Source organism: Lates calcarifer, linkage group LG13 (genome assembly GCF_001640805.2).
Source record: "Lates calcarifer isolate ASB-BC8 linkage group LG13, TLL_Latcal_v3, whole genome shotgun sequence".
Taxonomy (NCBI): domain Eukaryota; kingdom Metazoa; phylum Chordata; class Actinopteri; family Centropomidae; genus Lates; species Lates calcarifer.
Genome location: NC_066845.1, coordinates 8,357,442 through 8,373,163, shown reverse-complemented (window position 1 = coordinate 8,373,163; position 15,722 = coordinate 8,357,442). Strand labels below are relative to the sequence as shown.

The window sequence follows — 15,722 nt, the reverse complement described above, 5'->3', positions numbered from 1 at the left end:
AAATACATCAGAACCAACAACTGCTTGGTTTTCTGTCTCAGATTGTTATTGTTAAGGATGGGATTGAAAAATATCTTGACTTCAGATTATTTGTACATGATCAGAAATCTTAATTATGTGTATGTGCTACACTGTACAAAACAATATCAATTCTACAGAAACATTGTCTTGGGTTGTTTAGAAGTGTGTTCATTTTTAACTGTTGGGTGATTTTAAGGATATCTTTAAAGTATATAACAACCAGTTCTACACTTATTTACTTAAAATTTTTCACATAAGCTGCTGTTAAGACCTTTGTAAATTTGGTTGTTATTCATTAAATGAAAACAACACAAAACAAAGACATTTTAAATATGAATAATAAGAAGGTTGAAATGTGAAATAATGATTCTGTGTGTTCCCGTCTGTGGTGGAAGAAATACTCAGACATTTTACTGCAGTATAATAAACAACACAAGTTAAAATCATTGCATTCAAAAATGTATTTAACTGTTTATTATTGTTGTACAGTTCACAGTAACATACATTATTGCTTCAGTGATAAGTTGATACACACACAATAATAATTGTCTTTCTGCAATATTTGTTGTTACTCAGGAGGTGATGACAGTCAACTGTTCATTTTCTGACACAGCACTCTAATGTTCAGGTTCAGCTGTAATGTTGAATATTTATGGTTAAACTGTTGATGGGGAATAGGTAGTGATATATTGATCATTGTCCTTTGTATGTTTCTCCAGGTGTCAACCACTTCGTCCACAACATTGTCATCATCACCGAGACGTTGTCTACATGGTCCATGATTGGACAGACATTGCTGAGGAAGAGTTGTCCACAATCTGAGACGTGGTCCGTGATCGCAGGGAGACATCGTCGACGATCACAGTCTTCGTACAATGAAGAAGTTCTTTGAGACCAGGACAGAGTCCGCCAGGTAATTCACACATAATACACACATAATGTCCAACACAGAGCACTGACATTAAATTGTTTATGTTCAGTATATCAGAAAAGTGTAATAATAGAAGTAATCTGCAATATAAATAATCTGTATTAATAGAAGTAATGTAAAAGTAATTAGCAATATCAGAAGTAAGATGCAGTAGTTTGCAACAGTAAAAGTTATCTATAAAATTAAAAGTAATATGTAATAAGAAAAGTAATATGTACTGGTAAAAGTAATCTAATATCAGAGGTAACAGTAAAAGCAATCTGTACTATAAAAGCAATGCAGAAGTAATAGTAATAGAAGTAAAAATGTCAAAGTATACTGAGGTTTCAAAAAATGCCATAGCATATGTCATGAAAAATAATTTATTAAGTACAAATAATCTTAGTAAGAATTTAGTAATAACTTATAAACCTAGCTAAATAATTATTAAAATACATAATTTTAGTAAAATAATAATAATTTATTAACTTAGCCTTAGTAAAGCCATTTCAGTTTTCATTTACCTTTTTAAGTTTTCCTGTATTTATTACATGGTTCAATTTGAGAGATAACTATGTAATAATTACAGTAGGTTCTTAGTTCTGAAGGGCTATATAAAAATATTTCTAGTTATTACTGTGACTGTAATAATTAGAAAAACATCTAAATATGATACTGAGTTGTAAAAAGTTTAAATCACTGTAATTAGGTATCAACAATGAATAAGGACAGTTTAGGAAAGGAAAAATAGGTTTCTGTGATTAACACATGTTCTTGTTTCTGCAGGAGGAGAAGACGACAGCAGCTGAGACCTGAAATGGATGAAAGAAAACAGTGTTACGAAGCTGTTAATCACATTAAAAAACCTCCACCAGCTAACTGCTGTTTACAGTGTTGGTTTCCTGTTGTTCAAGAGAAAACACTTTGTTTTTCTCTGCCATTTGTAATGTAGTCATGGGCACATTTTCCAAAGACTAATATGTCTTTATTTAACACCTGTGAGAACATTCAACTGCTTATAATACAATTATTAATAAAATAGTTGTATCACAAGCAGTTAAATGATCACAAAGATGCTTAGTAGACATGTTCATCTTCGGAAAATGTGCTCATAACTACATTAACCCTAACCATTTCTAACAAGTGTTTCTTTGTGGTCAAATGTCTGTCATTATATTTTGCTGTGATTTGTTAAATGTTGTCTGGAATAAAGTTTCATACTTACGTTTTAAATATATTTTGTAAAGGTTTCATATCTTAAAGGCTTTGCACTTGTTTTTAGACTTGTTGCTTAAGGTTTTGTAGTTAACTTTTTATGGATTTGATAGTTAGTTAAAAAAAACATTTTAAGATTCTAAATTAGCTTAATAATTATATATATACACACACACAGTGCTGTGCAAAAGTTTTGCGACAAGTCAAGACTGAAAAGAATGAACTAACACTGACCTTCTGGAAATGTCTTCATCTGTCTCTTCTCTCTGATTTTAATGGCTGAAGTTTGAATCCTGTGGAGAAAAACACAAGCATTTATATCAAGATGAATTCAAAATAAAGTACAGAGTGTTTCTGGCTATTGAACTTCAAACTGTCAAAAGATAAAGAAGTAAAAGACACTAAATCTACAGAGAACCCAGTGTGAACTAATCAGAACTAGTACAAGAGTTAAATTTTCTTTATACACAAAGACAGAAGAAGCTGCTCTGACTGGCGAACTAACTCCACCAGCTTCACATATTCACACCACAGCAGTGGATGGAAATGTTTGTTTCTCCGAAGTCAGTTAAAATGTAAACTAAATTTGCCAAAATGGAGCAAAATGACAGAATTCCTAGTGAGAACTGAATAAGTTCTTCACATTTTTATGATTTACTCTACCAACAAGAGACTGAGAGAGAGGGGGAAGGAGACGGACAGAATGAGAGAGAAAGAGTAAAGCGGGGTACACACCAAAAGATAACTGGGACAAATCTGTTGTGTGTGGTGTGCTGTATTGGTCTTCTCTCTGCACATCACACACTATAACAACAAAACTCTGAAATCTGACATTATTTGTCATCGTGTGTGGTCTCTCAAATTTTCTAAATCAGGTTTAGAAAATCTGTATTTTAAAAATCCTTTAGTGTGTGCCAGGCTTAAGAGAGTGAAGGGAGAGAGAGAAGGAGCAAAGGAGCAAGACCAAGGGACAGGGAGGGAGCAAGAGACCGACAGAGACAGAGAGCTGATGTTTAATTCTTTGAACTGCAGATTCATGAACTATGTAAATGAACTTAAATAATGAGTTAAGTCTTTTTGTGACAAATCAGACTATTCAGACTTCAGATCAGTTACTGAAGACATGTAATTTGATGTCAGTGCTCTGTGTTGGACAGGTGAATTACCTGGAGGCCTCAGTCCTGGTTTCAAAGAACTTCATTGTACAAAGACTCTCTGATCATGGACTAAGTGGAGACACCTAGAGGAAATAAAAAGAGAAACATACAAAGGAAAATGATCAAGACACTATGACCGATTCCTCATCAACAGTTTTTATTATATTATATTCAATACTAAACTCATTAAATACCAAGGATTTAAACAGAACATTAATAATTCAGCTCATCAACACATTTTTCAGACTGGACACATACCTGTTTGGTTTGTAAGGCGAGAGCTGGTGTTTCTGCCCAGGCTGCACTAGCTGAATGAGTAAACCTGGAAAACACAAGTACAACACTTGAAAAACAAATAATCTAATTAATAAAGAATAGTTTACCTCCAAAACTCGAACAGTGTAGAAGAATACAACACTGAAAACTTAAAACTAGAATTAGAATCACATTTTGAGGTGAATAAATTATGTTACTAGAATATGCCTTTATAGTTTTAATAATTTCTAACAGTAATATCAGCTCATACATTGTGACTTACTCTTGAGGCTTAAAACGTGTGGAGGAGTACAGAGTTAAAATCTAGTTCTCAAGCTTGTATTTAACTAAAACCGGAGCTCAATAAAGTCTCAAGTCACCACAAACAAATGTCTGATCAATAATATACACAACAGGGGATCAAAGTCACAAAGACACAAACAACAAAGAGACAAAAAAAAAAAAAAAAAAAACTGAGTCGCAAACTGATGACAACGAGATGCTTAACTGCCACACTGAAACACAAAATGGCCACAGAGTAACGTTATAATGATCAGGAATAGACACAAAACTACATAGACACAATACGAATGTTACACCCGCCACAAGCTAATAGTAAAAGGAACAAAAGCCAAAGGATATGGAGTAATGCAATTTATTACAATCGTTCATGTTAACATTCATATTCACCCCCACCCCCTCCCGTCCTTCCCCGCTATCGCCACCAGAACCGGGGCTGAGTTCCACCACACACCAGTACACACTGCATTAATAAAGTCTTGTAATTCGTGGGTTAACACACTCCAAACGTATACGCGTGATTAACTTCACTACAAACAAATCACACCTTAAGCCTGCTTGACAACTTAGTTGGGGTTTACTCGCTTAAGTGAGTACAACGGGGGAACCGAACAGATGACTAGATGACTATGAGGCAAAACAAACAAATAAAATATAAAGAAAAGAAAACTAGTCCGCCCCAAGGCCATTTCCCATTGCTTTTTGTCCGTTACCGACTCGCTTGCCAGGGCGGACTAGAAAGAAAAACACAAAATCAAAACAAAACCACTGACCAAACAAAAATAATCCACGGCAAGAGCAGCTAATGGACCACAGTTGCTCAGCAAGAAAACATTTTTTAAAAGTACACTTTTATTAATCAAACACTAAAATACACAATGATAAAATATTAAAATTAAACTTAAAATACCTGGGACGCCGATCTATCCATTTTGCTACCGACGACCGATCACTTTCCACCCCACAGGAGAAACAGGTCTGACACTAAAAAACAATAATTATCAGACTCTCATTCAACTTTAACAACATAAAAGACAACACGCTATGGCCTACCCATTGTTCCTGCACACCAGCATGGAATGAGTGCACGTGCCTCATTCCCCCGACTTGAACCACAGTCACTACCTGTGTTCCCCCTACAGGTAGCACTATATCGACTACACTCCCTACTTAATACACTTCCGCTTTTCTTGCGTGATGCTGCCTACCACACGATGCAAAACAACCACAAAGAAGTTGACCATAAGTAGATGTAAGACAGCCAGCTGGAGACGCAAAACTATGCAATGTCACCACAGATAGACACAGAATGATCACATCGGCATGGTAATCCGCCATAAACTGACTTAAAATGACCAAACTGGAGCACAAATTTACAAATAAGCAGTAAAATGTCTGCAAAGTAATTGTAAAAAGATGCGAACGGAGGTGTAAACAGACAAACGGACTACTAACCATCCACAACTCATGTCAGGGACGTCTCAGTCACAGAAACACAAACACATTCTTACCCACACGATATACACAATTGATAATAGAATTAAACGATATCATTACAAGGTATTGCTAATGCTATCGCTCTCCGATAACGTTAATGCTAACGCTAGCCGCTAACTGTTTGCCTTACCTTTACGCCGCAGGTGTGTACAGCGTCCAAGTTTCACTCGTGTTCGACAAAAAAGCAGCTCCAGGGCTTGTTTTAGCATCCTGACCTCTTCATTAACGACAAAAAGCAGCTCCAGAGTTTGTTTTAGCATCCTGACAGCATCCTTCGATAACAACGTTTTCTCACAGCACTAGCAAACAGGAAGTAATGTTTCAAACGTGGTTTAAATCTGTTTTCCATTTTGTTTCTCCGCCTCTTTGCGCTCCTCCCACAAGCTCATGGCCAATGACGAGGCATGTCATGGCTAATGACGACATACGTCAGCTAACACTAATTGCTAATTGGCCAGTCGGTTCTGGTCCGCCTAGCAACCGCCTCTTATTGGTCTTAAAATACATGACTGAGAGAAGCGATCTGAGATACAGCAGTGCACAAAATCATAAGGTGAAACTCCTTTTTTGTGACTGTTTTCTGACAAACTGGACATGTCATGAGCCACATGTAATTAGTAATAGTCAAGCTAATGAGCATTCTTCTGTAACATACGTATACTGTAGTTAGTTACAGCAGCTTTATTGCTTCTGATAGTGGGTTAAAGGATCTCAAATATACTTGTTTTTCTTTTATTTAACCGTCACTATCTTTATATACAGTCTGTGATCACTATGCAAATGAGCCAATGATGTAGATATTTGTCTTACTGTTAAGTTCAAATTTTGAGAATTAGGCTCATCCATTTGAGAAACTATATGTTACCACCCTATCGTGGTGCCTCAGTGGCCCTACGAGCTATTCCAGCAGAAGCCTAGTCTTCAGATGGGACATACAAGCTGGACAGGTCATAGGGCAGAGGGCTGACAAAGTGCAGCCCACTTCTCCAGGTTGGGGGTTGGATACATAGCTAGTAAACCAATTCCATGTTGAAAACACTGTCATAGACAAAAAGGCCCCCCACCCCCCAGAAAATTGCTGCTGTAGCATGATGTGTACCTAAGATGCTCCCTTCACATTTCTGACTGCCCCCTCAAATATGTTTGCCTAGAATCCGGCCCTGAGTGAAATAAACTAGTGCATTCTTAGAATTGCTGATTAATTTTGTGGTGTGTTCCTTTAAATTGAATCCGGTTACATAACTATGGAGAGGTGGTATGTTAACTGCTCGCAGAGGCTTCTGTGTAAAGACCTATGAATTAAAAGCGGTAACGAGGCACAAAAACACCCCTTACATAACAGGAAAGGTGTAGATTTGAGTGTGCGCCTCCCTGCGCAGTCGGGTCAGAGCTGGCACACATCCACACAACTTTCTGCCGAGTCATCGAGACAGATACGCACCTCCGCCCCGGGACTGTGCGCTCATCTACCCGCTCCAGGTCCGCTCATCTCCTTCGTCAGTCCGGAGACAGGACCGAGATGTCAGGCGCGGTGAAAGATGAACCGAGAGCACCTGGTGAATGTCAGAGGACAGAAATGATCCACGTTGCCGTCAAAAGTCTTTCTGAGAGCAAAGACTTCACCGTTAGAGGAGACTGCACCGTCAGACAGGTCAGGAGACCACAACACCCAGGAGTGGGTGTTTTGGCAGTTTAGTGCGTAAAATGGTTTGGTTTGATCATATATATATACATGTATATGATAAGCAGCAATTTCCATATCATAAACTGAGCATTATGATTATTATATTCCAATGTTATCAGCGCTATTGTGTTATTTTGGGCTGGCAAAGTCCCGTTGTGTATTTATTGTGTATTGTATCTGTGGAAACAGCTGAAATGGGGTCTATCAGATCGCCTGGGATCCTCAGCAGAGCAGCTGGTGCTGATCCATTCCGGCCGGGTCCTCAAAGAATCAGAGATCCTGAGTCACCTTAAAGGGCAAAATGAGTCAGTCAGCCTCTGCATGATCCGAAGGTAAACGCACATATATTCCGTATATATTCTCATTATATGGTAATCAGACACACTAAAGCTTCATAAATACACATTTGCAGGAACGTTTACTGTGCCGACTACAAAAATAGTAGGCTTGGTGCTGAAACACTCTAACACTCACTTTAAAGGCGTAGACTGCCTTTTTATGCTCCGCGGCGACTGCCACGACCAGAGGCAATGTGTATTCGGGTTGTCCGTCCAGAGGCACATAACCACGAAGCGGTAACTGTGGTTCTTATTGTCAACAAATCCCACGCAACACCAGAACCAACAGTGTGCAGGAGACATTCGATTATCAAACAAAACTTTCCTGCAATGAACCCCAGAAGACTTGGGACACTTTAAGGGCAATCACTAAAATGAAACCAGCTGAAAAAAGTCTCAGTACCTCTAATAATCGATTCTTGAATTAGGTGTTAACTTCCTAGAAAATAAAATTCCTACTGCAAATTGACATAATTTACTGATGCAAAATAACGCAAAAGAGAGATGTGACATTGACAAGCATGGCGGTGTTCCAAATGTTACACTATTTTTGCTATTTTGCCCTGAGAACATTGAGCTCAGTCATTGCTGAACATCCTTCCTATAGATGGAGGCCTTTAGCCTTACATAAAGAATGACTCAAAGAGAAGGATGACTACTCTGATGTTTTGAGATCAAGCATCCAATCCTTGTGATGTGATGTTTGTGATGTTTTTAAGATAAGATAAGATAAGATAATCCTTTATTAGTCCCACAATGGGGAAATTTACAGTCCGGTTTCTTACAGAAGGAGTCAAAAGCTCAAAGAAATGGAGATCAAGCGTGTCTGGTCAAGAAAAAGATGACTGTTTTTAAGTTTAGAGGTTGTGAAAGTCCAACACCAAGATGGAGGACTTGCTCCAACCCTTTGAACCACTGGACTAGTGACAATGAAAGTGTCTTTTCACCTCTTTACTTCACATAAGACTTTAAAACCTTGAAATGTGCCATAGAGGAATATAGCATTGATGCATTGCTTTTATGGATTTGAAATGTTTTGCAGAATTTGTTGTGTTGACATGGATGTAGAGAAGAGGACAAGAATGCAACTGTGATACAAATAATCAAAAGAAAAAATGTTTAACAGAGAGAAGCAGCTAATAACAAAACACTGTTGGACAGTGTGTACACTGTTAATTATGGCAGATATCAATATCGGCTTTAACAGGATCAATATTTCAATCGATATCATAGGAAGTACCACTTAATCTAAAGAAGACAGCTATGGACAGAGGTATTATGCTTTCAGGTTGTCTGCCCATACAAGCGTGATATCTCATGGAATTCCTTGTGAGAATTTGTTTAAATTTGGCACAAACATTCACTTGGATACGGGGATGAATGGATTAGGTTTTGGTGGTCAAAGGTCAGAGGTCAAGGTTACCACGACTGCAGAAAACAAGTTTTTTTGCCTTAAGAATTCATATGCTAATTAACTACAACTAGCCTGGTCAGCAGAGGCATACAACTGTGATGCAGTAATTCTAGTTAAAATATAATGTCAGTCACACACCAGCCCCATTTTGGTCAGTGTTTGTTGACTTAAGCATAAAACTCTATATACATGCATACAGTTTTTTTTACAGAAGAGAGCTGGGACTCTAGATTCAGGTTCAGTTCATCCTTCTCAGGCCTCACCGTCCATCTGCTGCACCCACCGGTGATCCCGCCTCAGAGACGGTCCAATCAGAGCTTACAGATGTTCTCAACCCCGACCATGATAATCATACACCATCTCCCACTTCTCCCCTCTGCCTGGGTAAGATCTGCAGAACACAGGAGCTCCCCTCACCTCCAATTATTTTCAGTCTTTTCTCATATGTCTCACATTTGCTTACTGCTTCTGCTGTGGGGCGATAAGATCCAGTCCAGTGCATTTACATACCCCTGTTCTTTTGAACCGATCTTGCCCCCGCAGTGGAAGGTCTGGACAGTCTTGGCCTAACAAACAACGGGCCTGGCTTCTTCCCTGCACTCCAGCGCCAGATGGAGAAGCAGCTGTTGGCTGACTCGGAGATGATGCGCCGTGTCCTGGGTAGCCCCCTCGTCCAGAGCACCCTCTCCACCTCCACCCCCCAAATAACCAGACAGCTCATTCTGTCAAATCCCCAAATCCAGGAGCTCCTAGAGACAAACCCAGAGGTGGGAGACATGCTTAACAACACAGACATCATCACACAGGTAGGTATTGTTTGGGATAAAAAGGGGTGTGTGTGAGAGTGCTTTTTCAGGGACAGGTTTGTTTCAAACTGTAAAGTGGAGGATGAATGGATTGCACAGTGCTATAAATATGCATGTTTGGATTAAGTAGAAGGGAAAAAAGGTAATTTTTCATTTTACTGTGGTTCCCTCCTTGACTCAGTCATTTCTCCCACCCATATGTTAAGTGTCTTCTTGCTCTTGGTTCCATTTTCAGGTGCTGGAGCTCATCAGGAACCCTGACATGATAGAGGAAATGTTACGTAATGAAGACAGAGCATTAGACAATTTGCAAACAGAGCAGGACAACTCTGAAACCATCACTGGTGACTCTGATAGCCTTCAGAATACTGAAGCAAAAATACAAGGACATGGTCTCAAACTATCACAGGTACAACTCTGAAGATAATGTTTCTCTGAGTTATCTGTTGAGATTAGGTCGAATTAACATTGTGTATTTAACCTGCTGTTTGAGTCTTCTGTTCCTGCTCTCCCTTGTAGAGCCAGACAGGAGCACCCCCAGTGGAGACTGCCTCATCTGGGAATAAACAGACACCCAAAAGAGGGAGAGACCAGACACCGCCCTTCTCCGATCAGTCCACAGATCCTCTCAGAGACCTAACTGCTACGCCCACAGCTGATCCAAACCCCCAGAGCACTATTACTGCAGGCAAGTAAATAAGAGAAAAGGTAGAAATTCATGCCCAGAAGTCAGTGGGGGAAATCAGATTAATCTGGAAAACCTACAATCATAGTGTATACTTTCTCTGGATTTCTGAGTTTGACCCTTTTTGGTCCTTTGATGTGGTTTAAATCATTTTAAAGGTGTTGGTACTCTCTGCCAATTTCCTACCCAAACAAAAAAAGATCATCAATTTTAATCAGCTCAACTATAATTACACAAAAACATTTCTCCCTGCTTTTCTTCATTTTCTATCTGTGGCCTCCTCTCTCTTGCCTCAGGCATGCAGTCACTGCTGGAGGAGATCACGGCCAGTCCAGGTCTGATGGAAGGCCTGCTGTCTGGGCCGTACGTCAGCAGTCTTCTGAACTGTCTTAGCCAGAACCCTGAACTGGCTGCGCAGGTGACTCATACACAGTTTATGACAGGGAACTCATGACAGGCAATCAGATCACTTATTTTCACCAGGCAACTGCAGAGCCGGTAGTGAATCGCTGAAAAATCATGTGGGGCTTCTATTCAGAGGTCTGGAATTAGGCTCCAATCCCCCTCCTCTTGTTAACACGTCCTCATAATCTCTCCTCAGCCAGACAAGTCTTATAACTCACACTGCTCTGGTTTTCTGACTCTTTCAGATGTTGCTGAGCCACCCTTTGTTCTCAGGAAATCCTCAGTTGCAGCAGCAAATGAGACAGCAGCTCCCTCTCTTCCTGCAACAGGTTTATTTATTCTATTCACCATTACTCTTTACTACTCTGCCATGTTGCCCCTTAAAACATTTGTTTAAACTTTTGTTTTAATGAGGTTTGTACATGAGTAATCTCATTTTCAGATTGAGCTGTCAGAGAGATTTAATCTGCTATAGTAACTTTGTTGTGTAGACTCAATTGCTCCGGTTTTCATTAATCATTAATATCTTCATTATTAATTGTCAATTACATGTAGATGCAGAGTCCGGAGCTACTGTCAGCCATGTTGAACCCCAAAGCCATGGAGGCTCTACTACAGATCCAGCAGGGCCTTCAGACTCTGGCTGTAGAGGCACCCGCACTCATACCTGCGTGAGTGAAATGAGACAGTACACCTAACCCTGAGGAGATTTCTGATGGTTTAGCTTCTGGGCAAAACATCTGCATTTTAAAAATATCGTAAAACTTTTCTTAAGTAAAGCTGCATATCCTCTTGCAGGGCTGGCCTCGGAAACCCTGGAGCAAGTGTTAACGTCGCCCCCGAGCTCGCATCTGACTCGGTCCTGAATAGCCAACCAGGAAACAGTCCTCAGGTTACCACGGTGACAGAGCAGCAGCAGCAGTTTGTACAGCAGATGCTACAGGCACTGGCTAACACCAATAATGAGGTACCTCAGTGTTTCTTTCTAACTTTGTCATCTACTTCTGTAAAATATGTGAAATATTATCAGTGAATATCATTTTAAGGTCAAAAGCCCACTGGACACTGCTCTGCCACAGGGTTTTCTTAATATCACAAAAGGCATATGGTATATGAGACAACATATTGAACTTAAAATGATTTAGTGCTCACTATAAAAAGTCCTCACACAACAATACCCCATGTAGAATAACTACACCCAGTCTAATCAGTCCTCCTTGCACTGACAGCTAGTGGCAAATTTGGAGAGAGCCATGTGGATTTTTGTCAAATTGTATGGCACGTTTTCACTCCCAGTGGCACAAGACCTCTTTGCAAACCTTTTTCAGTCATGTTATTGTAATAGGCACGACCTCAAATAACTCTCCCATCTAATTCTGTCAGGTCCATCATGAGGAGACTCAGTTCCAGGAGGAGCTGGAGCACTTGAGCTCAATGGGCTTCAGAGACAGAGAGGCAAACCTTCAGGCCCTCATCAGAACAGGCGGAGACCTCAACACTGCGATACAACATCTCCTCAGTCTCTGACAAACACAGATGTTTGTCTGTGCACATATAGGTATGTAGCTAAGAGAATGCACATTTACTGACATTGTCACATAAGCATCTACACTCAATCATAATAATAATCATTATCGGTCACTGTCAACAATTATAAAGTGCTTTACAAAAATGAAACAAGAGACATGCAAGCCATATTTCTATTGTTGTACTTTCAAAGACTTACTTGTCTTCATCACTTAACTTTCCACACTAAGTATATTCAGTCCTGGCGTAAAAGTCACCTTTAGTATATGCTCTGCACTTGTTTTTCCCTCTAAATTGGGCATCAAATGATAGAGGATGAACATATTGTGAACTTGTTATTTTGAGCTTTATATATACTCATAAAAGCTGACTTTATTTGCTTTTTTATGAAATGAGAACTGAGAAAACGTACACAGATAGCTTCCTTTTTGTCCTTCCATAGTGAGTTTTGGCTTTAAGATGAGGTTAGGAACAAAAGAATACAATCACTTTCACTCCATCAGTGACATGCACTGGTGCAGGTCAGCACAGGTACTTAAATCCACCTCACATACGTGTAGCAGCATAAATATTCAAAGGTCGGTCATGTAATATTAATCTCTGTGCAGACACACTATGAAGCTTGGGGCCTCTTTTCATCTCACCACCTGGACAGAGTCTAATGAAAGCCAGACATAGTCACATGTCCTGGAAACTCACAGAGGATTCACACTCTCGGTCTCAGTCAACAGATTGAACCAAGAGCATCATCTGTTGTGTGCTGTTTTCCCACTCTCCCTCGCTGCTTTTGTGTCTTGTCTACCACAGGCTACACAGAAAGCAGACACATCAGATAATTATAAAGTCTGTCTCCAAAGGTAATCTCAGCTGCAAAAAAAGATGTATTCAAAAATGGAGAGGTTAAAAAAGGCAAAAAGTGCTTGAATGTTACAGTTTATCTCGAGGCTATGCAGGCACAGAAAGTCTGATTTGCAGGGCTAATCTTCCTGACACACTCTCATGGAAGAAAAATTCTATCAGGCATGAAAAAATGTAATTGAGTCCAGTACTGAAAAAGAAAGAATGATAACATAATCTATGATGATGATGGTAATGATGATTTGCTTTGCATAGGTGAGCCAGTTTTTAGAAACCCTGTGTGCCTAACTATCTTTCACTGCATTGACCAATAATGCCTGGGTATTTGATGTTTTTGCCTTCACTTTTCCTCATCTCAGCCGAATTACACCACGCTACAGGAGTAATGTGAAATACGTAGTGGCTACATTTTGTATTGGTTTCAGTTAACAACAACTGAACAACATAATATCTTATCCAGCTGATTTGTGGATCTGCTGTAATCAGAAGTGTTGAATGCTACTCTGTTATTTACACTTTCTTTCTCTGCTTTTTTGAGTGTGTCAGCACAATTGTGTTGTCTCTCAATTATGTAAAAATACGCTGTTTGTTGTAACACAGTTGTTCATCATTTGGAATAACAGCGCAGTTAATTGACCTGTTGCAAATGGTTATCAGTTGATCTGTTGATTGTCTTTCTTGTATTATTAATATATTAATCACTTATAAAATGTTAGAAAATGGGACAAAATATATGTCACAACTTCCCACTGCTTGTTTTGTCCAAAATCCAGAGAACGTTCAATTTACACTTATAGTAAACAGAGAAAAGGAGCAAATTCTCACATCTCAGAAGCTGTAAACACAGTGTTGTGACCAGAAATTGTGTAGAGATCAATAGCATCACCTGACAGTCTTAATAAAGACATATGTCAAATACAAACTGGCCTGCCATCTTCTTTGACTGATAAAAAAAAAACTCAGTCATTTTTAATACAATTAAAAACTGCTGCTGTATTATACATACAACAATATTCGCCATCTCCTTCAGTAAAAAAAATCTCTGCTCATCAATGTTACTTATTTAAGATTCAGACTTTTTCAATTATTCTTTTATTTTGCTGTTCTCTCTGCTCTTAATATCTAAGCTTGAACTTTTCCACTATAAACACTAGGGGGCAGTTACACTCAACTTTTTCCACTATTATTTTGGTTTGTATAGCTGGAATTATGCAGGCACAAAGCATTATATTTTTTAGTCTGAAACAAATCTCATGTATGGCTGTTTACATTTTTCTAGGTCAATTCATTATTATTCTCAAGTATGAGGCTGAAAACTATATCTGCATGTTCACCTCTGCAAGATCTGACAAACCAACTGGCAAAATTGTAGCGTAATTCATATATTTAAACTAACACCAAAAAAGCACAAAGTAATATTTAGAGGCAATTTTCAGCTACTAATGTGAATAATAAGATACTGCACGTGTAGTTGTGTGAGGGTTTCTGTCTGTTTTGTGTCCTCACTCTCAGAGACCTAGTGGATTAACTGACATACAAGGCACGTACTACGACATCAGATATGTGTGTATGTGATCCACTTGACAACCTGTGTGCGTTTCTCTGTTGCTGCCAGACTGAGTGGGCTTTAATCTCCAGTTGTGTGTGTGTGTGTGTGTGTGCTGGTTCGCCTGGATGTGTGAGATATGAGAGTAGCCAAGGGGGTTTTTCTGGATTAGAAGCTCCTAAAATATTCGGGTTGAGGTTTGAAGATGAGTCACACCACAAAAACAGCTCTACAGTGCTGAGTGGAGGTGTGTGTGTGTATGTGTGTGTGTGTGTCTGAGACAGAGTGTGGGGACATTGTGCTCATGGTCACCTGCATGTGTTTACTGAACATGTTTAGACATCAGGAAAGAGGAATCACACAGCCTTGAGCTGATCTGACCTTTTAATATTGTAAGACCCTATTGTCAGAAGAGCTAAAGCTGCCTCATAGCGATGTGTAGCAGTAAGGTGTTCAATCTAATCCCTTAAATCATTTTATCGTATTCAGTGTGAAGATTGCAGTGTAAGATTGCAGGTGCATTTAACATTTGATGTCGGAGCATGAAAGGTGGTTTGACAGATTGAATGATTTCATAAAACAGTTGCTTGCTACTAAACTAATCCATTTGCTGATGCAAAGTTGCTGAGAGTAAAACATAAAAGATAACACAAAGTCATCTAAAGATCAGTGTTAAGTGAAGTAGAGGTGGTAAAATCAATACAGATGCTGGCAGACACGTGTTTCCACAGGCTTAGGATTCAGCTATCCACCAGTTAATAGTGCCCTCTAAAGCAAACTGACACAAAGTTATATAAAAGTTAACTTCATAGAGATTAAGAAAAAACCCTTATTTTCTGTATCACTTTAGGTGATAAGTCCCTCTGTTACTCTACATAAAAAATTTTTTTACTACTTTGAAAATTTTAAAATGAGGTAACATTCCCTAGTTTCACTTTCTGATTTGTGAAGATTTGCTGCTTTTCTTAGTCTAATGTGACCAAACTGAACATCTTTAGGTAGGCTTTGGACAGCTGGTCAGACACATCAGAAAATGAACAGACATGTTTTAGGAAATTGTGATTGACATTTTTCACTGTTCTCTGATATTTTATCAATTTTTGT

At 39.1% G+C, this 15,722-nt stretch overlaps 1 protein-coding gene and 1 long non-coding RNA gene across 3 annotated transcripts; one reads left to right on the top strand and one right to left on the bottom strand.

Annotated features, from left to right (window-relative positions):
* Positions 1-946: 946 nt before the first annotated feature.
* Positions 947-5,703, bottom strand: LOC108878252 (uncharacterized). 2 transcript variants are annotated; one of them, XR_007814450.1, is made up of 5 exons: positions 5,622-5,693; positions 5,486-5,570; positions 3,562-3,625; positions 3,313-3,386; positions 947-2,439 (listed from the first exon to the last, which is right to left on the bottom strand). It is a non-coding gene; the product is annotated as an uncharacterized LOC108878252 (long non-coding RNA). The 2 variants fall into 2 exon arrangements; XR_001960206.2 differs by having other exon boundaries at positions 5,486-5,703.
* Positions 5,704-6,529: 826 nt separating this feature from the next.
* Positions 6,530-15,504, top strand: LOC108878251 (ubiquilin-1). The gene is made up of 11 exons (XM_018668750.2): positions 6,530-7,006; positions 7,229-7,371; positions 9,048-9,175; positions 9,335-9,597; positions 9,833-10,006; positions 10,117-10,285; positions 10,579-10,700; positions 10,933-11,016; positions 11,243-11,358; positions 11,486-11,654; positions 12,071-15,504. The coding sequence occupies exons 1-11, from the start codon at positions 6,875-6,877 to the stop codon at positions 12,212-12,214; spliced, it is 1,644 nt and encodes a 547-aa protein (XP_018524266.1). The 5' UTR covers positions 6,530-6,874; the 3' UTR covers positions 12,215-15,504.
* Positions 15,505-15,722: the final 218 nt, after the last annotated feature.